The sequence below is a fragment of the Aptenodytes forsteri genome, unplaced genomic scaffold, assembly GCF_000699145.1.
Source record: "Aptenodytes forsteri isolate BGI_AS27 unplaced genomic scaffold, ASM69914v1 Scaffold151, whole genome shotgun sequence".
Lineage (NCBI taxonomy): Eukaryota > Metazoa > Chordata > Aves > Sphenisciformes > Spheniscidae > Aptenodytes > Aptenodytes forsteri.
The window spans coordinates 2,618,131-2,643,190 of NW_008795939.1; the positions used below are offsets into that span (position 1 = coordinate 2,618,131).

Below are 25,060 nucleotides of genomic sequence, written 5' to 3' on the forward strand. Positions count from 1 at the left end.
CCCCCCCCCCCCCGTAATGGGATGGGGGAGAGAATCGGAAGAGTAAAAGTGAGAAACTTGTGGGTTGAGATAAGAACAGTTTAATACTTGAAATAAAATAATAATTAATAATAATAATAGAATATACAAAGCGAGTGATGCACGACGCAATTGCTCACCACCCACCAACTGATGCCCAGCCAGTCCCCGAGCAGCGGGCCCCCCGGCCAGCTTTCCCCCAGTATAAACTGCGCCAGGACAGCCAAGTAAAACCAAAAGTCCAGCCACTAGTCCTACTAGTGAGCCTTAGGGCCCATTAGTGAAAGTCTATAAGAAATGGGATGTGATTATACTGATCCCTTGCAATGATTCTTTCCAGTGCCTGGATGTGGTATGAAACAGAGGCCAGAATCAAGACATTCGTAGTTCCACTAATGAATGATCCTCTTGATTTTTTTTTTTTATTTGTTTGTTTTGTTTGATCTGTCAGTTTATTTTTCCAGTCACTCAGCACTGTGAAATTCTTCTGCATTTACTCAGTGTCAGCTTTAGCTTTGCCTTTGTCTTAATTAATTTTGAGTTATCTTCGGGCTCTGTAATCTCAGTAAAGGTGTAATCTTTTGTGGATTATTTGTGGAATGGAGAAACAGATAACCTGATCAAATCTGCTGCTGAACCCTCTCCTCTGTGAGGATGGATCATCTAAGCCCCCTGTTATTTTTTTGTCTTTTAGCTGCTTCTTAATTCACAAGATTACTCTCCTATCCTTTGTCTGTGATAATTTACTATCCCTAACAGCATTTATTTAAGGACTTTACTGAAAGTGTATCATATTAGCTGTATCACGCTTCCTAATGTACTTGATGACTTTCTTAAAGAGGTCTGGTAGGTTTGTGTGCTAGGACTCCTTTTACGAAAGCCACTTTCTCTGTGCTTTAGAGGACTCTAGCATACAACAAAACTACTTGCTGAAAACTGTCATGGAAGCAGGTGCCAGTGAAGAAAAGCCATCAAAAGGTGAATCCTTCCAATTATATGATACGCAGTAGGCCTTTTGTGCATGAAGGAGTATGTCCTTTTCTTTAATGTAAAGAATTGTCATTTGGGATTAAATCATTAATGCAGACTTAGGCGTTGCTGTATCAAGCATTTCAGCAGTCACCTGTTTTGATGTTTATCTGCCTTTGTTACAGGGACAACTTAAACACATCATAGTGAGCAAGGTATCCTAAACAATTGAGCCTGTCTTGGTGGTTGTGTGGTACTTTGCGTAGAGTAATACAAAAGAGCAACATTCAGAAGTGTTTAGTACACATCAGAGCAGAGATTAAACTTTAGGTCTCCATTCTTCAAGTGAGTGCTCTAACCTCCAAATTAGGAGGTGGAAGGAATGTGTCTTTTTCCTCTTTTGTTTCTGCTTAAATAACTTTGACTTTGAAAAACTATTTCTGTGCTATTTAGACGGTCACCTGGAAAAGGCACCACTAAATATTTGCTGTTAAAGAGTGGCATTTGTAAGTACTGTTCCACTAGAAGTTCTGTGAATTCAGCGAAAGGCATGGAAAGTGTCCCTCTCTCAACTATCCCATCACCTGACTATCAGTGTGTCTGCTCTGCTGGAGAGGAAGGAGGTGGCTTCACATCATGCGAAGGGGAGATTCAGTCAAAGATTATTGTTGGATGAAACAGCATGAGATCTCTTCTGAGGCAGGTTGTGTACAGCTTTATTTATTAGAGAGTTGTGGATTTTTGTATTTTACCACTACCACGGCTCCTAGTTGGAAAGTATTATGATGACAACTTCTCATTCTTAAAGCAAAACTGAGTTACCAGTAAGTAATAAATGAGGAACCATGAAACTCAGCTACTTGTCCAGCAGAAGTCTTTTAAAGTTTGTAAGGCATTTTCACTTTTAACACGTTTTTATATCTAAGGCAGTAAAGGCAAAAAGGATGAGAAAAGGGTCTGGACTGTAGTCATCAAATCTTTTAAGTACAGAGTATTCTTAGATTAAAAAATAAAATTATAGACACTGAAAATATTGTATTCTGGTGAATATGGTGAAAATATGGTATTCTTCTCCTGTTCTCATAGATGCAAAAAAATTTCTTGGCTTAAAATTCCATGGCACTTATTTTTCTGACATATGTAACAAGTTATTTAGAAAGAAAAAGAGGCTCATACTGTACTATATTTGAAAATACAGTTTTTTTAAGCAATAATTTGTAAATAATTACCTCTATCAATAGAGATATTACAAGCAATATTTAATTCATGTTAATCTGTAAAACTATAAGAGGTGAAGTTTACTATGTGAACTGTAAGACTCAGAGGGGAGCATAGAAATTATGAAAACTCATTGGGTATGTTCTTTGTGAAATGTTTCTAAACAGTTTGCTAGGAAGATTTGCAACACCACAACACAGTCCTCCTGTTCCTCCCACAGAGCTAAGTCGTAACAAAATTAGAGCCCATACCTCAGATTTGGAAGACCTGTGATAAGGCTGATTTGGGTGCGAAATACACACTCATTCACTCTCCATCTCCTGCCCCAGTGTATATAGAGCATTTAGAATAAATTACCAACAGCAGTACATGAGAACATACACTCTAAAATGTCAGTTCTTTGGTTCTTCCATTCATTTTTTCTCTCTTTTAAAGTAACAACCATCTTAAGAATAGAGGAAAATGGGTTTCCCAACATCCCTTGTTGAAGTAAGTCATTAACAAACTGGGCAGGCATTTAAGATGCATCTTCTGTCTTGTATTGTTCTTAACAGCCCAGATTTTTCAAGCAATACATCAACTTTGATGCTCAATTGACAGTGTTTTGTAATATCTAATATTTTCTTCAAGAGATATAAAACCATCAAGGTGTTATTGAAGAAAGTGGGTCTCTGTTGGCTAGAGTCTATATGCTGGGATTATTTTTTATTTAAAAAAAAAAAAGGATTGTGATAGGAATTTAAATGTGAGAGCAAGACTCCATTATCCAGTGCCACTGCCGATAAAGACAGCTGAGAGAGGAATCAGTTGTGCAGTTGGGAGTTGTGCCATAGCCTAAAGTCTCTTCAGTTAGAGGGTCTCACTACTTAACAAGGAAATGACAGTGAATCTCATTTCTTTCCTTTTGCCTTTCAAAAGTCAAAACCAAAATGTGCTCTGCTTCCCCATATTTGAGCGGATGAGGGGAAAGAAAAGACTGGAATTTCATGTCTGTGGATTTTAAAAAGCTCAGTGGAGAGTAATGAACAGGAAATGGCTTTCATGAAGATGTGGAATTAATTTCTTAAAGTTTGTTAGGTCTACTCATTACTTAAACTGACGATTTAGTAAATTAAACAGAAGCTGAGAATGCAGAATCTTCAGAACTTGAGAGAAATGGTATTAACAGACGTCTAACATAAGATTCTCCAATTACCTGTTTGAGAAACAGGGATATTCTTGAATATAGAAAAATAACAGTAACGTTTGTATTTGGCAGTCGTCTTCACTTGCTTTTCTGCTGGGTACTGGAACGAATAGTGCATCTGGTGCCTTGCATGAGTTGAAGGGGTTAAGGAGGAAGCGTTTCAGACTGGTATAGGTCTGAAGCCATGCTCACGTGGGCTGTGCCGTGAGGTGTCTGAAGTCTTTAGAATGTAATCTCTCCGGGCAGGGACATGTTATGTTTGGCAGCATTCACCTGCCGTACAACATGATGTATCCTTACAATGCTACATAAGATAATATCCAAGGAATTCACTTAGCAAGGAAATTAGACAGCCGAACAGCTTGGCTCAGTGGGAAAGCATGCACTTCCAAGGACATTGTCCTTAAAAACAGTCCTTAGTAATGGGTGAACATCAAAAGACTTGGAGTTCATTTTAGTTCAGATAGAATTATCTAAATTAATTACGTCTACAAATATGGACTGGAAATTGGTAAAGCAGATTGTTAGATATTGTTAGATATCTGGTACTTCCTGTGTTTAAAATTTTTTAGAAATTGAAGTCCTGCATTACTTCACAATGATGGTCGATTTATTGTTTCAAAAAGAAGATGGAAGAAGTTTGGAAGAACCAGCGTAGTATGTAGTGCAGTATAACCAAAATGTTAATCCTAAAGACTGAAATGTTAAAGATTATCTCATAAACTAAGATACATTTTGTGGAATCATCTAGCATATTTAGACTATTGCCAGTTGAGGCCTAAATGTTTCTAAAGATGCACTTCTACTTAAGTAATTCTTTCATATTTCCCTGTATACTGAATTAACGAGAGTATTTACTATGTGGTGTTTTCACTGAGAAGTGATATCTTCATTTTAATGCATTTCATGTGATGTCCTTAGTCAAAACTGAGTTTAAAAAAAAAAAAAAAAAAAGACAAAACCCAAATCCATCAAGACCCTTTGTCTCTGAATATATTGAAAGCTAGACTCTGAGACAGGGAAACTGAAAACTCAGAGCCATCTTTTATTGTTTAGAATAGTTATATCAGTCTTGTTCTCGGTAAGTTTCTCACTGTTATGCAAATAAATCATACTCAGCTCTATTTAATGAAGCTGTTATACATCTTAATGAAGCACACTCAAAAATAACTGTCCAGAATTCAAAACCATTTCTGCAAATAGTTTGTATCCTGTAAGTACATTAGTGAGGCTGCAAGTGAGTGAATTCTTGAGGTGTGGTGTGGCCTGTCAAATACTTTAAAAATGTCCAGGTCTTTTTAAAAAAAAAACAAACTGTGGAGAGTGATAGGTGAATGTTGTATGTCATTATTAAGTACTGAGTGATTATGAAGATGCAGCATTGTGTCCTGAAAGGAATCAGTGGAACTGTACTATATTTGCCTCTTTTGTTCCTGTAGCACATTGTCAGAAATCTCATTTTCTCCAGATGCTCTTAACATGGAGTCTCCAAGGACATGACGCATTTATTATTATTTTCAAGTTTGATGTTCATATGTGTTTTAAGAATGAGACAGTATGTGATTTCATTCAAGGTACCTGCTGATGGCATGTGATGTCACCTATTTTCTTTACTCAGGTCAGGATTTGTTGTGTCAGAAGTAATGAAGTCAGAAGTAAAGTTCACCAGGGATGGGGAACTGTGTACAGAGACCAACTGACACAATCTCATTCCAGGAAAGCAATTTGTTTTCAAGAAGGGCTTAATTTATTAGCAGTCTTGGTACTTCAGATGCACGGAGACCAAGCTGCTGCTTTGTCTAGAGCTGTCTGAGAAGAGATAAGTAATAGTTCTTGTTTTTCATATATATATGTTTTTATGAGACAGTCCTGGGAAAGACATTTTTTTCTTTCGAGATGCTCCCAATTCTGTCACAAAGCCTAAATCATCTGGATCTTGTCTCCAGCTGCCTGTGAGGCAGAACCTCTATACACGAATATAAGAAGTTGGAGCTAGAATGCAGGAACGCTGAATCGCTCAATTCTTCCAATTTTGGCATACTGTAAATATCCAGAATTGTTGTTCATACTTATTCACTGCATAACTTCCTTTGCATGATGCATTCTCATTCTTTATAATACAAAACCAGAAAGTTTCTAAGAAGTTGAGATATTTTCTGGTAGAATTGCAGAAATAAATGAGAGGAAATTAATCTTGCAGTATCAGTGTTTACTCCCTCAGAACTTTGATATCTTAATAGGTGGAATGTGTGGTTTTGGAGGGGGCAAATCTAGTGAACTTCCACCAAACTGTAGAGGTTAGACATCTACATTCTTGTCTTTTTTCCCTTCCTTTTTTTTTTTTCTTTTGTGTGTGTATATGCATGTCTTCAGTTGGTTGGAGAACCTCTTCGTGACCCCAGTAGCTCTTACATGTATAATCTTTAAAAACCTACTTATGTCACTTTTGTCTTACACCTGCCAGTTTCCACTGTGAAAATTCCAGTGTTTTAAATCTGTGCATCTCAGAAGGAAGAAACTTTATGCAAGTTCTGTCTGAAAACTTGTTTTCTTGGACTAGTAGTTGAATTTGTTGCTTTGCCAGAAGATCATTCTATTCCATCTTAATGCTTGTGTTTTGATTTGTTTTCTTTCCTGACTCTGAATTCACTAATTGACACTCTTCCTCAGCCTAGGAAATCTCAGTCTGTATCAACAGGAGTCCCACCTCTCCTACCACTTCAAAGGTTTGCTCTACATGCAGGACTGTGCAGAACAGAGATGCAGGCTTTTGGATCTGTGAACCTCATTACTTCCAAGGAAGGAAACCAAGGCATGGATGAATTTCCTATTCTTAGCTAGCTGCGTTTTTGTGTTTTGTTTTCATTTGAGACTAATGTTATCTAATCACAACTTTTTTGCCCTGAATTTGCTTCCTTCCTTTCTGTACCTCCAGAGAACTTTATTCATGCTTTTCCTAAGTCACTATAAATCTGAAAGAACACCATTACAGTCCCTGGTGAAATATGTGTACAAACCAACCTAATAGCAAAATCCCCCAGTAACTTTCTCCCTAGTTTGAATGCTTACAAAGTGAGTATCATTATTGGGAAACATACTTTTTTCTTCATGGAACCTTTTTTTAATGTATTGTGACTAATTCATAAGCCTTTTCTATCGTTTTATAAGGCTGGAATAAATTTAGTAAGTATTAAGTCTGGTTTCTTAAGAAGTATTCTGTGGTCCCACTATGTGCACGGCTGTCTTTCTTCACCCCTTGTAACTTTTAAACTCATTGACATGTGTCAGCCGAAGTTACAGAAGAGGGAGATCTCAAGGGTATATTAGGTTCTGACAGGTTCTGTGGTAAAGGTGGCTGGATAAAGGAGAAAATTGTTGCAAGTATATTGGTGTAGGAAAAGGAGGTGGCAAGAACGTATTGGACAGAAGAGGATATACAAGGTGTGCATGCTTATGCCTGACCACTGAAGAAGTATGAACGCTGCATCGCTGCAGAACCCAGAGGCATATTTTGTTAGCTTTTGTGTGCTTAGAGCTATTCCTCTGATTTAACCTTTGAAACAATGATAGAGATTAATTCACATCTTCACACTAAACTCGGTTGCCTTTTCTCATGATATAATGTGAGTAAATCAGAAGCTATGTACAGGATTAGCTGGATTAAATTCTGTAGCCCAAATTAGTCTATGTTCCACGGTTAGATAATCAAAATGGTTTATTCAGGAAAAGAGACAATTTCTGTTATGGATATATATTTGTGTATCATTTGAAGGGGATGAAAATTCAGTTTAATTCATTTTTTTTAAGCACTGCTGGGAAACGCAGATAGAAAAGTAATCTCATTAATTTATCATGCCAGTTGAATAACAGTGGTATGTTACTGCATTACTTACTGTATATGGTTGTTTTAGGCTGTTTTTTTTTACTAGTATTTGAAACAGCACTGATTGAAATCTGTAACTGCTGGAATTTAGTAGGTCCAGTGTAAGTAGAAGAAAAGTAAGAATGAGGAATATCAGACTGTGTTCACTTTTTAAAATTTCTTTCTTTTTCCAATTTTCTGGAAGCCATACTTACACCAGCAAATCCTGAAGGAAAACAAGATAAAGTTATTTCTAAATAACTAGTAAAAGCAGGATACAGACCTATGAAATGGATTCTTTTTATCATCATCTAGTATATGTGATTGAATTAAACTATAGATTTTGGCATCACAGACAAGTAGACACATTTTCCTGAATAGAACCTGTTCCTCAAATAGCTGGCATCTTCTTGACATGATCTCTGCTCAAAATCACAGGAAAGGGAGTAATTGGAAAACAGAGAATAGACTATCTGGGGGCGTGTAAAAGAAGTTTGTGAGGGTAAAGACTATGGAGCAAACATCTCAAATATGTTCATGTGCAATATTAATAGATAACATTAGTGCATTACCCACATTTCAAAATACAGTGGCATTGTATGGTATTGTATGTGACCCAAATATTTTTGCAGTGTGCCAAAAAATGATCTCTGTATACTATGGAGTGGAAAAATGAACCAAGAAATAAAGGATGTCACTAGATTATATGTTATAGTTTTTGTTTCTCCCTTCCCCCTGTAAAGTAGAAGTGTTGGAAAATGATGTTTGGAAGCCACAAATTACATGTATGTGTATTTGTGTATTTATATTTGTACCTGCGTATTTATATGTATACTTATGTATTTATATGTGTACTTGCTTACTTTTAGTCCACATGTATGTAATACCACAGAAACAACTCTTGTGTTTGAAGAAGTTGACCAAAATTTACATATACATGGGTGCATACTCACATATAATTTAACAAAAGACAGATATATAAAGATGAACTGCGAACTGTTTCATTTTGTGAAGAAGAAAACAAACATCTTGTGATTCTCTTACGTTTTTTAAGGGTAATCCATTGAATTTTATATAAGACCTGACTGTAAGGACTTGTTTTCAATCAGGTCTTTGCCAAAATTTTGTGTTGCTAGTTACGATCTGAGTGGTGGTTTGGCCTGGTATTTTTACAGTTGGACTGCTTAGTCTTGCTTTGCTTACTCCTAGCTGGTGTACTGTTTACTATTCCTGCTGTTATCATAAATGTGGGGATTAATAATGATTGAAAACTTAGGGAAAAAATTTACTACAGCCTATGGGTGGCAGACAGAATAGGCTCAGTAAGAAAGATACAATCAAAGCTTATGGTAAGTGGTTGGTGCACAACCAGGATGGTATCAATTCATTAATTTGCAAAAATTTAATCTTCAACTTAATCTGCTGTTCCTGTCCAGTTATCCAGACTACGACCAGGTACCTTTTCATAGCCATAGAACAATGCACTATTAAAGCTGAATAACGCGAGACTGCAAAATAAGCAATATTTTGTTATCTTTAGAATGTAATGTCCTAACTGTAAATGCTTGAGTCATTTAGTTCCCATGTTCTTTTCACCTTCCTTAATTTTCCTCTTAAAAAATGTGCATTCACTTAGGAATTGAAACCAACCCTCATGTATTTAACTTTTGTCTCTTCCTCTGATGGTAATTAGGAGATACTGGCAATAGCAGCAGTGTATATATTTTATGTACAGCTCAGCCAGTTGTTAGCTTAGTTAAAGCTAACTTCCTTAGTTTTAAGGGTGGTTTGTTCATGTTCAGTTCCTCCTGTACCCAAAATATGTAAACAAAGCAATCATAGGTAATGGTGTAGCTAATTTTAGAAGTCTCTTAGTGTGTACTTTACCTCAGTAATAGAGGTTGAGATATGAAAAACACTATACCTGAACCAGGGGAGCTATATGCAGTGCTTGTAATTCAGCAAAACTTAGTAGCCTTGCTGGTACCGAGAGGAGATTGACTTAAACGTTTGGGTCTGTGTTTGGGCTTGCATTTGGTTCCAATTCAAAGAATTTTCAACAACAGCAACAACAAGCCAACAGAATTGAAATTCACATAACTTCTCAGTAAACCTTAAAATGCTATTTGTTGATCGGTAACTTCTACTAAAATTACGTATGGCCTGGGAATAGCAGCTTCCTATCCCCAGTGTAGTGAATTATAAAATCTTAGGGGGTTTTTGTGGTGTGTGGCCTCCACCCCCTTTATGCAGTCTCTTTTTATTTCTTTAGAAACAAACACACCCTATGCATTGTGTCAAATTAATTGATGGGACTGTTTAAAAAAATGAGATGAAAATGAATGCAAACATGGTTTTAGTAAAACACAATTACTTCCACAATATATTACATTATACTCCCCAGAAGTTCAATTTATGGGCCTAACAATAGTATGAAGAAGAGGCAAGTATTTAATTGCATATTTCTACATATTCTGTAGTGAGATATAATCTGTATTTCAGTGGCACTGTAAAAGTAAAAATGTTTAGAGATGTAAAACGTGTTCAGTGATACAAACTTCCTATTCACATAGTATGAAAACTTGAACTCCTGCTGTGGCTAAGTATCTCTTGGTAAATAATGACTTTCTGAAGCGGTATACACCCTGAACTGGTTGTTCTTGTAGCCTCCCAATACTGCATAACAACTTTGTGTCCCTTCCTGTGATCCTCTATTTGCTGTGAAGAACCTGCTGTAGCTTCCAAGTATGACTTTTATTGGAGCATTTTGTAGTTTGTTTTGCCCAGCCAAATGAGGAAGGACCTGGTGTATGAAAGTGAAGTGCAAAGACCATAAAAGACAAATGCTTAGAAAAATAAGAGCTTCATTAGTTCTCACAGCACTTTAAAAATGAGTAATTCCTGTCTCTACCACTGGATATTTAGGAAACACTTTCAGTAGTTACTGCTCCAAAACAGAACACTCTTCTCAGAAAGCTTTTTAAAGGAGTAATAACCTAGGTTATGGGTGAAGAACTAAATATGTATATAAATTCAGGCCTTATAAATACAATGAGCTTCATAAGGTAACACATAGAGCCATTTTTTGGTTCTATTTAACATTTAGTTTCCTAAGAAATATGACAGAGCTGCAAGGTATCAAATAAAATATTTTTTTCCAAGTGTGGAGATTCAGACCCTCCAAAAAGAAGCTTTACTGAAATAATCCGTTCTATGCACTGCATGTAACAGCTGGAGATAAAATTTATTCATATATCTAAAAAAATGACAGTTGTCGCTTGTGGTGTTATCCATTTCTTGTCTGGCAAAGATTTGTCCTTATTACAAGTTGTATTTAATATTATACTCATTTTGCTGGCAAAGCTGCTTAGCCAGTGGTATTACTGTGAAGTGGAAAAGGCATATTCGAGACCCTTCCTGATTATTTTGTGTCTTCACTTTCACAAAAGATGAGAAAGCTGCTTTTAGCCAGTGGTATTACTGTGAAGTGGAAAAGGCATATTCGAGACCCTTCCTGATTATTTTGTTTCTTTTTAGTATATCTTTTGGATGAAAACAGATTAACAGTTGAACCTTGAAGTGTTGCTTGTTATACACCATCAGTTGCCCTTTAATTGCAGGATTAAGTTTGATTTCCAGTGGAGAATAATGTAATAGATTTTTAAGAGACTAATAGATTTTTAGTATTCTAAGCAGCTTAGACACAGGTTTTGAATGTTATTTGCCAAGCAATTTTGCCACTGTCTTTGTTATACGTGATCAGTTTTCTCTCCAGGATCAGAAGGTGTGTTTTTTGGTTTTGTTTTGTGGTGTGGGGTTTTTTTAATGGAATAAGTATATTCTCCTACTTACTTACCCTTATTTTATCATCTGTATTCTTTTCTCTACCTGCACCATATCATTGAGAAGCAGATGTTACAGCACTTTTAATGTAACTTGCTGTTCCTGCTTATACCGTGTTTAGAGAGTGCATAATGTGGTATACATATTTTAATTAAGAGTGAATTCTGGAACTCATTTGTTGCTTGTATTTCATTTAAAAAAATAAATTTTGCCAATAACTGACATTGTTAACATGTGCTGGTGCTGTTTTGCATTTCCCCTCTTTGTTCCTTGGTTCGGTCTGTAATGATTGTAGATTTGTTTGGTTTGGTTTTCTTCTCATGTTAGTGAGCCCTTTCTGTTCATTCTGTAAAGCACCTACATGTATTACAATGCTGTGTATTTCCACAGTGTCTCTTGGGCAAACTTCTTAATGGTAAGTAAGAATTCTATAAAATTCCACTCTTGCTTTGAGGGAAATGGAAACTAAATTTCTGGTGTTCTTCCGAGTTGCAGAGAAAGGTTTTAAAGTATGACCCTGTCCACTTGAAACACTGAGGTCAAAGCCCCATTGTAAAGTTTCATGATATTTAAACTACTTTCATGGTATGTGGCTGGCAGTGCCAAAATACATTTGTTAAAATGTAAACTTAGATTATTACTAGGTGTTGATAAGATTTAATAACCCTTTTCTAGAATTCCTAGTGGTGGGATTCTACAGCAAAATAATAAAAGCCCTGTGAGCCTTGTGGGGAATCTTACATCATTCAGTTACCTCTTATAGTGTTTAACCAGAGGAAACAAAGGCCATTTAACCATTTTATCAGATGTCGAACTAGCTTAAAGAGCTATAGCAGGTTAGAAAATTTAGAGACACGGGGTCTCTAATCTCTTGCCTCATATACAGTGCCTAAATAAAGTATAAATCACAGGTAGAGCTCTTCCTACATCGTTCCGGATCAGCACGAACATTTGATATAATAATTACAGAACAGAAAAATTTATTCAATAGACAATATTACCTGTCTTGCTAAGATAGTTATGCTGTGTAAATTAAGGTAAAAAACCAATATGGATTACATTATATCTGTAAAGAATCTACAAGAAATACTAACAGGAATGTTTATACCATGATGCATTTTAAACTATTTTACGTTTATTAACAATTTACATCTTAAAAGTAATTATAACAGTTATGTTTCAAGCTTTAACTACCATTTTAAAAAAAACAGTTTTAATAAAAATCAGAAGACTTGGCATTTGGTTTTGTGTAACAGAATACCTGTAAAATGAAAGATAATTCCAATCATGGAGAATTTGCCCAGGCATTATGACTGCATTGTAAGTCTTTAATATGAAAACTCAGAAGAGTAGTATATTCACAACATTTTGGAGAATTACAATATTTAAAATTAATTTGAACTGAGCAAGGAGAAATTGCTTTTGAGGCATTAGACTCCATATTACATAGTTTTGCAGTTGCCCACGGTAACTTAAAGACCCCATAACTATGAAAGTCCTGTTTTCTGACTGATCTTTATCTCATTTTGAATGACTAGATTAACAGGTCTATCAGTATTCAGATTTTCCAGTTCAGACCCAAGAATTCACTGCCCCAGATCCAAACCAGATCTGTATGTAGTGTTACTATTTGAGACTGTCCCTAGCTTAAAGGAGAGGTAGGGAAGAAACCTTATTTCATTTTTAAAGAAGATGCAAGTTAAAATCTAGGTGATATCTAGCAATATTCTGGAAAAAGTGTTCGCAAACTGAATGTACAGTAACCGATCTGTTATATTCCAAACACTAAATAAGTTAATTTATTTCAATATTAAATGCCATTTAGAACAATCCTTTTCCAGACCACTAAAGGTACTAGCAAACACCAGTATATACGTAGTTGAACAGCTACAGAAGAGAACACTTCCAATCATAGAATGGTTTGGGTTGGAAGGCACCTTCAAAGATCATGTAGTCCAACCCCCCTGCCATGGGCAGGGCCATCTTTCACTAGATCAGGTTGCTCAAAGACCCATTCAACCTGACCTTCAACATTTCCAGGGATGGGGCATCCACAACATCTCTGGGCAACCTGTTCCAGTGTCTCACCACCCTCATGATAAAAAAATTTCTCACTTATGTCCAAGCTAAATCTACCCACTTTCAGTTTAAAACCGTTGCCCCTTCTTCTGTCACCACAGGCCCTGGTAAAAAGTCTTTCTCCATCTTTCTTATAAGCCCCCTTCAAGTACTGATAGGCCACAATAAGGTCTCCCCGGAGCTTTCTCTCCTCCAGGCTGAACAACCCCACCTCTCTCAGCCTTTCTTTACAGGAGAGGTGTTCCAGCCCTCTGATCATTTTTGTGGCCCTCCTCTGGACCCACTCCAACAGGTCCATGTCTTTCTTGTACTGGGGACCCCAGAGCTGGATGCAGTACTCCAGGTGGGGTCTCACCAGAGCAGAGTAGAGGGGCAGAATCACCTCCCTCAACCTGCTGGCCACGCTTCTTTTGATGCAGCCCAGGATGTGATTGGCCACCTGGGCTGTGAGCGCACATTGCTGGCTCATGTGTAATTTCTCATCCACCAGTGTCCCCCAGTCCTTCTCCACAGGGCTTCTCTCAATCCATTCATCCCCCAGTCTGTACTGATGTTGGGGATTGCCCTGACCCAGGTGCAGGACCTTGCACTTGGCCTTGTTGAACTTCATGAGGTTTGCACAGGCCCTCTCCTCAAGCCTGTCAAGGCCCCTCTGGATGGCATCTGTTCCCTCAAGCGAAACAACTGCACCACTCGCTGCGGAATGGTAGATTCTTTTGTATCCTTTAAAAGCAAAACTTACATTTATCTTTGCAATACCTCTTACAGTTAACAGCATAGTGCAAATAAAAATTATTTCTTTCCATAAAGTAGTACCTTGGCTGTATCTCACTGAGATAGGCATTAAACAGAAGATGGCTTGTAGGAATTTGATGCCTGCTTGATGACTGTTTTTGCTAGGTCAGCCTCTGGTTTGTCCTGAAACAAACCAAACCAACAAACAAACCAAAAGTATCTGTACTAAAGAAAGTATCTAGAAAACATAACCACTGTTATAAATTGGTATTAAAATTCAGTTAGTTTAAAGATGGTAGGTTTAGAGCTCCTGACCTTTGTCAAGGTCCCCTTTTAAAAAGAAAAATCACATCTGGATGACAGTAAGCAAGACTAACTTGTTTAAAACATTCAGTAGCAGTCATTTGACTTGAAAAATCAAATGCATTCAAGGATTAAAACTCCTTATTTTCTCCTAGGTTCCTTTCTGATGCTTAGTCTGATTGATGGGAAGGGTATAATAAAGAAAGGGGAGCATGTGTACTGCATGCTGACAGCAATCCTTTCTCACAATAGTGGTATCATTTAATTGATTAGGAGAGTGCTCAGATGATCAAAGAAGTGGAAGTGGATAAAGTGAGAGTGCTGGAAAGAAAACAAGTTGAAGCAATCAAGAAGCTCTGGGAAGACTCAGGAATTCAAGAATGCTACGACAGACGGAGGGAGTACCAGCTCTCAGACTCTGCTAAGTAGTAAGTACACTGTGTAATTACAAGGACAAGCCAGACTTAATGAAGTTAATCATAGAATCATTTAGGTTGGAAAAGACCCTTAAGATTACAGAGCCCAACTGTTAACCTAGCGCTACCAAGTCCACCACTAAACCATGTCCCTAAGTGCCACATGTACACGTCTTTTAAAATATCTCCGGGGATGGTGACTCAACCACTCCCCTGGGCAGCCTATTCCAACGCTTGACAACCCTTCCGGTGAAGAAATTTGTCCTAATATCCAATCTAAACCTACCCTGGCGCAACATGAGGCCATTCCTCTTGTCCTGTCCCTTGTTACTTGGGAGAAGAGACCGACACCCACCTCGCTACAACCTCCTTTCAGGTAGTTGTAGAGAGCGATGAGGTCTCCCCTCAGCCTCCTTTTCTCCAGGCTAAACAACCCCAGTTCCCTCAGCTGCTCCTCATAAGACTGTGCTCTAGGCCCTTCACCAGCTTTGTTGCTCTTCTTTGGACACGCTCCAGCACCTCAATGTCCTTCTTGTAGGGAGGGGCCCAAAACTGAACACAGTACTCGAGGTGCGGCCTCACCAGTGCCGAGTACAGGGGCACGATCACTTCCCTACTCCTGCTGGCCACACTATTTCTGATACAGCCAGGATGCCATTGGCCTTCTTGGCCGCCTGGGCACACTGCCGGCTCATAATGAAGAGATAGGTTCACTATGATTTTATTAGTTATACCTGTATCTCTGGTGGCCTGTAGTACACAACAAATTTTAAGGTGGAGTGATGAAGCAAACTAATTTTAGGCTTTCTGAACATACCTCATCCCTCCCAGTTCTGAGGTCAACACAGCTGGTACATAACTGAGTTTCCCTTGGGGGAAATAGTGAAAAACAGCTGTACAAAATATATTGACAACAAGCGGGCAGGTCAGACAGTTCAGTTACATGAAACGTTTAGGATATAAATAAGAATGAAGATAAGTCTTTCCCCCAGTTTTCAAAGAATTTAATTGTGAAAAAATGATTGTTTCATGAGAACAGAAAATTTACATTTCTATTTCTGTCACGGTTGAGAAGTTACAGGGTTAAATTGCAGCAAGGAACATTTAGATTAGGCATTTATGGTAAACTTGAACTCAGAATGATTACACATAGGCAATCTGTTCCTGTGCGTTAAGCATTATCATTCTTGACAGATGTTTGTCTGCCTTGTTGTTAAATAATCCTACTTTGGAGAAGAAGGATGCCACTTAATGGTTTACTGTAGCCTCATTTTCCAAGAAATCAGCCACAATTGAAAATCAGTTTTATTTTAAATTTTATTAAATCTTCCTTTTACTGTTAATTATAATTGAGATCTCAATAACAATTTGCTACATTGCTGGAGAGGAGGAATTTTCTTAAGAGAAATCTTTTCTAAGTCATTAAGTGCGAGTATTTTTGATTTTGGACCACAAATGTGAGGGATGTTTGGGCAGCAAGGGGAGAATACATCGACACCCTCCCTCTTCCACCAAAGGAAAAGGGGGCGAATTAGTGCTTAAATAAAGGAAGGTTTGTGCTACAATCATGTTGTATGATTTGGAATATACCTTACACTTTTTGTATGCCTTGTTAGGATTTTGGATGATCTAATGTTGCCTTCTGGTGGTGGCAAGATAGATTGCAGAGAGGAATACCAGGCATCAGCTCTTTGTGTCTTGCTCACACACTGCTCATTTATTGAGGCACAGGAATGTCATCCTACAATTTAATCCCAGCCATGAAAAGCATAAGAGCTTTATGAAACTAAGGAGGGTAAAGTTAAGAATGACTGCATGGGCAGATGAGAAACTAAATGCATTATCGTTGATATTAAAAATACATAAGTTTGAGGCATTCATGTTTGCAGTGCTTTCCGTTAATTACTTTTCTGAATTCTGTCCAGCAACCTTTCACATTTGTGTGCAATATTAGCATCACGGATGAAGTGACAGGGGATAAGAGTACTGTTGGTAAACGTTATGGCTTGGACTGATACTTATATTTGTGTTCAAGTCTCAATTCTGATTTTAATTCTGGGGTAATAGCAAAGATTATTCAAATAAAATTCATCGTTCTGGGTGTGGACTGATTATCTATAGAACATTCAGGCATCATCTCTTTTGACTAGTAGTATTCTGTCTGAAATGTACATGCAGGTCTTAGTTAAAGTAAAGGGTTTTATTGTTTTATGCCAGCAACAATTGTGCTAAGGCCATGAATTTCTGTTTAGCTGCTTTTGTGGTAACACTTCTGTGATTGCTGGTTAGTACTTTGGTTTTGAATCTGTGTGATTAATTTATGACAGTGCATTAATCTTGTTTCTGTTGTATATTTAACTTTTCAGTTATCTTACTGACCTTGATCGTATTGCTATGCCTTCATTTGTGCCAACTCAGCAAGATATTCTTAGAGTCCGAGTGCCAACTACAGGAATTATTGAGTATCCTTTTGATTTAGAAAATATTATATTTAGGTAAGAGTGCCTGTCAAATGATTCAGTATACAATTATGAAAGTAGTTGCTGCAACTTTACTTCTAAGGGCCTGTCAGCTTTTGCATTCAATGAGTGTTGTATGTGTTTCCAGCCCTTTTAGTTTCCAAAGTTAATACCGTTAACTTGAGTGGTGTTTCAAAACATTCCTTTTGAAATTTACATTACATGAAAAAAGCTTTTCAATTCAGGCAGCCCAACTGCTGTGTATTCTGAACTATTAGTTTAATTAAAAGTCTTGGATGGGGGGTGCAGAGGCAAGGTATTTGTAGTAACATGAGTGCTAATATTGGAATGTAGTTTAATTCCATTTAGAGCCAACAGTTTTTGCCTCCTGACTAACTGTTTGGAAGAGAGGGCCCTAATAGATATGTTAAAGCCCTCAACTGAGTTTATAACTTTCAGTTAGATAAAGTTAGGGAATGAAGTTGGAGACACTGAGGGAAGGAGGAGGGGGGGAAAAAAAAAGTGGAGGGTCACAACAGTAGATACTTATATTCTTCCTGCCATATAATATACAAAAAAAAAAATGTTCAGTGGAATTGAGAGAAACAAATGTACTCATAAAGTTGAAAGAAAGTCTGAGAAGCACCTTAAAATTACCTTAACTGCTACTAGACAAGCTATCGCAACAGGTGGGGTTACTGATTTTCTAAGGGAAAGCCTATTTTTTTATTTCAAAATTGCAGAATTCACACTAGCATGATTATAGATGTTCTTCCATCAAACCACCCATTTCATCATGAACAAACACCTGCCTGCAGTTACAGCAGAGAACCAGAATCCACTCTGATAATACACGGTCAAACCAGCCTAACTGTGATTTTGTGGTTTGTTTGTTTTTTCCTGGAAAATTGAATGTTCTAGGGAGCATTTTGACCTGGATGAGATGTGAGGCACTTAACTGTCTGCAAAACCAAAGGAATTTGATTTAGAATGAAGATATTTGTGAGCATTTTGATTGTTTTAAGGAGTGAGAGATGACTACACTGGGGTTTGCGGGGGACAAGAGAGATTTTGGAGTGTGTGGGGAAATAAAATTCAGTATGTTTACATCTGCCTTTGCTAAAACTTCTACCAACACAGAAAAAAACCCCAGAATTACATTTTGCATTTGCCTCAAGTGGCTTATACACTTGTATGGGCCTGGCTAGGATAAAGTTAATTTTCTTCATAGCAGCTGATGTGGTGCTGTGTTTTAGATTTGTAACCAAGAGAGTACTGATAACATACCAGCGGTTTAGCTTTTGCTGAACAGTGTTTGCACAGCACCAAGGCCTTCTCTTTTTCTCTGCCCCTCCAGTGAATAGGTTGGGGGGTGCGCAAGAGGTTGGGAGGGTACACAGCCAGGCAGATGATCTGAACTAACCAAAGACATATTTCACACCATATAACATCATGCTTAGTGACAAAAGTGAAAACAGGGGGCTTTAGGGAGGTTGGCCATCTTTTTCTTGGGAACTGGCTGGGCATCAGTCTACCCATGGGAGGTGGTGAGTGATTGCCTTTGCATCGCTTGTTTTGTTTTCTTTATCTCTTCTTCCACTTATCCTTCACTTATTGAACAATTATTATTTTTTTAAATCTCAACCCCCAAGTTTTCTTGCTTTTACTCTTTCTTTCCTCTCCCCCTGTCCACCCACAGTATCTGGGGGTAGTGAGCAAGCGGCTGTGTTGTGCTTAGCTGCCCACTGGGATTAACCCACAGCAACACTAAAGAACAGTGAAAGCTGTAGCACTACAGCAAGCAAATCAAGTTTAAATATGAAACAGAACATACAATGTTAAGATATACTTTTCACAGTTCAAGCTTATCTCAGGTAGGTGATCTATTATAAGGCCTTTGGATATACTTACAGTATCTTATGAAAATTACTAATATATTGACTGTATTTCGGTTTAACAGGATGGTGGATGTAGGTGGCCAAAGGTCAGAAAGAAGGAAGTGGATCCATTGTTTTGAAAGTGTTACTTCCATCATTTTCTTAGTTGCATTAAGTGAATATGATCAAGTCTTGGCAGAATGTGACAATGAGGTAAGGAGTGGGGGTATCTAAATAAGGTACAGAAAAAGATGTATGCTTTTTTAAGAAAGACAGCATTCACATGTCTTCATAAAAGCATTTGCACTAGAATTACATTAAGAAGGTGATGAAGCAGTCCCAAAGTTGTATTAAATTAGCAGCCTGCCTCTAAAAGTTAAAAGACAAAACGTGATTTAAAAATGTTTTAAATCACTTAAGCCATGTCAAATGTTTGAGAATTTGAGTATCAGCAATATCTCTCAGCAAGTAAAACTACCTCAGTCATCTGTAATTAGAGTTTTTTTGTTTTGTTTTTTAAATCTCTGATGTTTCAGAATTAACCTGTGCATTAATTAAGGAAAATTAAAATAACTTAAAATTTACCTCCTTCCCAAGGAGTTCTCCCATCTGTTCTAAAGTGCCATCAGCAGCAGTAGCCAGATGTTGTAGAGAAGGATGCAAAAAAGAAAACAGTAGGCAATTAGAGAAAAGCATTATTAGTGGAACTGCATTCGTTTTGGTAGTGGTTGCTTTACATCCTGCAGTATGAGGATTCCTTCAAATGTCCTTCAAAAATGCTTAATACCATTTGAACTGTAAAGTCACAAAGCCCTTACAGGTCACTTTCTCAAGACGTGTTTGAACTGTGAAAAGCATGCCCTACTTCACTTGCTGAAGTGTCACAACATCCATTGTAGTTGAGATAGAGTTTTCAAAGTTCCCTGTCATCTTTTGGTGCATGAACAACTTCGGTAACTGTAGTTTTCTTTTTCCTTTCACCATCTTGAACATTTTGTTATGCTCACTTTGGACATTAGGAAATAAATAACGAACTGACTGCTATCACAAGTTTGTCCCCAGGAACTCCAAACAGCAATCTCTGAACGTGGTGTTCCTTAGAACTCTCTTGAAATGAACAGACTTTATTACTAGTCTAGATGAGTACATATACTCCTGTCCTTTAGCTATGTACAGTATGTTAATATCAGATATTTGACCCGATACACCCTGCTTCAGCTCTCACTGTGAGGTCAGAAGAGGCTTTCATAGAGCAGCAGTCCATGGCTGCTCACTAACTCATATAAGAATTCAAATAATTTCTATTATTAAGGCTTACCTTGATTTCACATGCCATCATGCCATTCATAGCACTGATCCAAAACCCAGTGAGTAAAAGGATATAGAACATGTAGAGTAATGATCAACCAATGCTTTGCAATTGCGCTTAATAAAATAATATTTTTAAAAAAGCTTTCAAAAAAACCTTTTTGATCTCTGGCTGATGTGATTTGTATATGCTACTGTCTAGAGAGTGTAACTTCATATTAATTTTTGTTGTTGTAGAATTAAATGGAAGAAAGCAAGGCCTTAAGAAAGCAAGGCCTTATTTAAAACTATCATTACATATCCCTGGTTTCTGAATTCTTCAGTCATTTTGTTTTTAAATAAAAAAGATCTTCTAGAAGAGAAAATAATGTATTCCCATCTAATTAGTTACTTTCCAGAATACACAGGTAAGCATTTTTCCCAGACTATCTTCACAAAGCTAAAAGTCATATTTAAACCAATTAGTTTTTCCTCATTAAATTGAACAGGGAAAGTGGAATTATGCAATATATTTGGTATCTATTTTTTTGTACTCTATCCGTTAAAATACAAACGTAAGTTACTCAGTTTTACTGGAACTTTGTTTTTTTACTGGAGCATTGCGGACAGAGTCTTAAGAGGTTTCTTGCAGCCATTCTGTTACCATTAGAGTGGCATGATCACTATTTATTTATGAGAAGCACCTTTTTCATCTTCGATCTCAAGAGACAAGATACAGGGGGAACTTGGGGAATCTTGCTATTATTCCAACTCTTTATATAGTAAAAACCCATAGTACAGTTTTGCATTCATTATTATAACTTGTTTCCTATACAAAAATCCAAAGTTAAAAAGCTGCCTTAATAACTTTCCTTAACAAATACTACTGATACTTAGTCACCAAAAGAATGATGAAAATAATCACAAATGTATTCCATTACTTACTACAGTATTATATTCTGCAAGATATGTATCATGTTGAATCCTACAACTAATAATGAAAAGAATTACAATAATCTAATAGCTACAGAGAAAACGCACATCCCTCTCTTGGCCAAAGAGAATCCTGTTTATGTGTTTTAGAAAATTTAATTTCTCTCATGGTCTTTGACATACTACAATAATGTAGCAAACTATTAATATATGCTGGATAATTTCAGTTGCGTAGGCTTTTATGAAAAATTACTTTGACCTGTAAGGTTTACTGTTGAAAAAAGCATACTCCACACATTTTAGAAAGCAGTGTTGTAACAGCTTTTGCTCCACTAACATATGAATGAGAAAATGCCAAGAAGGGAGCATGCCTTTATGGCAATTTCACCTTTAAATATGAAATTAGCCTTTTAAGATACTGTCCATATGTTTCTTCCTTGACCCATAGCTTTTAACTGTTCAAAACCACTAATTGTGCTTTTGATTAGGACCTAAACAAGACGTCAAAGCTGCTAGAGACTTCATTTTGAAGCTGTATCAGGATCAGAATCCAGACAAGGAGAAAGTAATCTACTCCCACTTCACTTGTGCCACAGACACAGAAAATATTCGTTTCGTCTTCGCTGCCGTCAAGGACACGATCCTGCAGTTAAACCTGAGGGAGTTCAACCTGGTTTAAAGAAAAAACATGGTTTCAGCCACAAAGTGTGGTTTACTCACAGCACAGCCTGTACTGATTAAAAAAAAAAAAGGTGTCTTTTTAAATACCATTTACAGAAATTGGAGGAGGATTTATATTTACTGAAGAAGTATGGATTAAGAGAACTGTAAAGAATGAGTTTTAAAGTTTACTTTTTAAGCTATACATTTAAAATACTGTGTTCATATTTCCCATATTAGATTTGTCTGTGAGTTATTTTTTTGACAGCTGTGGGAATTAAGTATATTTAGAAGAATGTGCATAACTACATTGCTGTACTTTCTTAAGATTTTTCTTTTTTTTTCTTTTTTTTTCATTTAGCATTTACAATCATAGCTTATAAAATTTCAAACAGTGATGCCTTAAAAATGACAAGTTAGTGTTATTTTAGGGGTGCTAGACATTTTTATATTCTTGTTCTGAGCAATGTAGTTGAAAGACTAGGGTAAACCTATTACACTTTTTAGAAGCATCTCTCAGTAGCCTTCATAGGCCAAACCTGTTAATGGTCTAGGAATCATTACAAAAGATTAATTATCGGTGACCCTTGCGTATCATTGCCTTTTTGTTCAAGTGCCTTACAATAATAAGATACCTTTCACCGTTGAGGAATGACAAATTAAGATCTTGTAGGCAGTCCATGGAATTAACTCTTTTCTGAAGGGGAAAAGCATTTCTCAAACAGCAAGGCATTTAGCGAACGTTCTCAGCATTCACTGCCACAGGTGCTCGGCAATCATCCGCAGCTGCCTGCGATAAACTAGGCCTTAAATTCCTCCAAGTCACTAACGTAACTTGCTTTTGGCACTTGGCATTTTCCTGTTGTTGAGCTTCATGGGTGGTTTTGCATAGATTGAAGAGCAGCAAAGCCTCTGCTCTAGAAGATTTCCAGCCATTTTCCCATCTCCTCCACTCCCTGCCCAACTACAAACCATGTCCACTGAAGATGCCAGCACCTCCAATAGCTTAGTCAATTCTCCTTCACTGGGTCAAAAATTCTCAGACATTAGGGCAAGCTTGAAAGCCTTTTTTACCCATACAAAATTTGTGGTAGTCACTGGCACTGGATCAGCTAACACAGCAACACTGGTAGGGAGAGTGTTTCAGTAGAACAGTCATTTATTAGCAGAAATTTAGCCCAAAAAGATGTGCTGAGGTTCTTCTGTATTTAAATACATGACAATTCCATTTTTCCAAGAAGAAATATTATAGCAATAGTTTTTACTATCAGCATAAAATAGCAATTTCTGTGCAGCACAGAAAAAATTCAGGTTATATTGGCTTTTCAGCTTGAGTAGTGCTTCTGTGTATTCAGCCAGGTTGATGGCTTTTGCACTTCAGTCCTGTGAAAAGCACACCCCGACCTTTCACTGCCCATAAAAAATGTTTATCGATTCACATATTAAACAGCACAGTTCCCTTTTGTCCAGCAGTACAGAAAAAGTAAAGTATGTCCAGAGCTGGTTTTGGTTGCTAGGGAGAAAACAGCCTGTAACATTTAATTCATTTGTTCTTTCTTTAGTGTTGGAACAAGCAGCAGAAGCCTGTTCTTACACTGCTTGAACGGTTTTCTGTGAGGGAAGGACACTGACCTATATACATTGTGCCCATACTAGTGAGTGGCAGTAATCAACACTGAGGGAACAGTGCAGTACACCCTGGGATGAGGTACAGGGTGCAGCGCCAGCCGCTGAACAGGAGGCGGCCACGGGGGAGTGACAGAAAGCACGGAATAAAACAGCACGGCTGCGTGTATGTCGTCCGTGTCCCCGACATCTCATCTCTACCCTCCCTCAGAAGCACTGACATCATGACAAGTCCTCAGACCTGCTGTCCTCGACAAACCTAAACTAATCACTAATTCAAAAGCAGTTCTTGTAATAAAATCTGGAGATGCTGAAGTTTTACATTAACTTAAGAACTTCCAGTCACATGAAAAGACGACATCAAAAATACTTTTTCTAGGGCAGCAGATCTGATGGAGGAAAGCATATGAAATCCTCAAACGCTTGAACTGCTTGATCCAGTTTTGAGCTCCGTGGGAACTTCTGGAAAAATGTCTGTTTAAACTCTTGGCAGTTCCGTATCTTGAGTCAAGATTTGCTGTTTATGTGAAGAGCACATTGGCGCCATGAATTCGGGAGCCTGGCTTTGCTGGAGTACAATCTTTGCAGATTGTGAGACAGTTAGCATTTTACAGGACCCATCAGTAGAAGAACACTTTTCTTTCACACTTCACAGCCAACTTAAAAACATTCACAAGAGCAGTTACCAAGACAAACCTCTGCACATAGTTCTCAATCTGCTTGATGCAACAAGGATGAAAACCCACAAAGATAAAAAACTGGGAGACATCCGGCAAAGAGAGAGTTCAGTTTTTCTCCCTTTTTGCCTATTAGTGTCCTACCACATTACGCCTGTTCTGGCACATTTGTTTCAGCCTTTGATATATTGATCTGGAGATGATGAGTTAATAAAAATTAATGGCATGGACATTCTTTTACTCCTTGTAGGAGGAGACTTGAAAGCCAATTTACTCCTCCCTTGAAATATTACAAGAATATTTAGAATTCTTGTTCCAGATTTGCCCAAAACCAATCAAAACCTCTTTATAAAACCCCTGTGTCTGCTGTGAGTGGAATTTTAGATCCCTAGATCCCACTTGCAGTCACAAAAGCAAAAATTGTGACCAAGATCACGGTTGCATTTCTTAGGTCAAATAACAAAGCTCAAGCTCCTAGGTAATGCATATATGTACTTGCATATACTGGCCAGAAAATTCCAAATTAATCCACTGGTAAGAATAACAACAGGCAAATCTTGACTAATAGACTTATAAGCAGGAAAAAAGATGTCAGCTATCTGCTGATTATATCAGTTTTAGACAGAGAAGCATAAGACATTCAAGAATTGCATAACCAAACTATGACAATTTGCATTTCAAGAGAAGATTATGATAAACACGGATGTTTTCTCTATGAAAATGTGAAATGCTTTGTAAAATTTTGATCTGCATAATGAAATAAGTATTGTGATACACACGAAAAACAGATCTGTCAGAAATGCTTTGCACCGTATCTGAGACAATTACATAGAATCATAGACTCATTAAGGTTGGAAAAGACCTCTAAGATCATCGAGTCCAACCGTTGACCCAACACCACCATGCCCACTA

General features: G+C 37.4%; 1 protein-coding gene across 1 annotated transcript in view; it reads left to right on the forward strand.

Moving 5' to 3' along the window:
* LOC103903947 (guanine nucleotide-binding protein subunit alpha-14) overlaps positions 1-21,864 on the forward strand; it is a 49,600-nt gene extending 27,736 nt beyond the window's left edge. The window contains exons 3-7 of the mRNA XM_009285263.2: positions 14,487-14,641; positions 16,996-17,124; positions 19,049-19,191; positions 20,540-20,680; positions 21,674-21,864. Coding sequence (XP_009283538.2) covers positions 14,487-14,641; positions 16,996-17,124; positions 19,049-19,191; positions 20,540-20,680; positions 21,674-21,864 — 759 coding nt within the window. The remainder of the gene's footprint in view (positions 1-14,486; positions 14,642-16,995; positions 17,125-19,048; positions 19,192-20,539; positions 20,681-21,673) is intronic.
* The last annotated feature ends 3,196 nt before the right edge of the window (positions 21,865-25,060 follow it).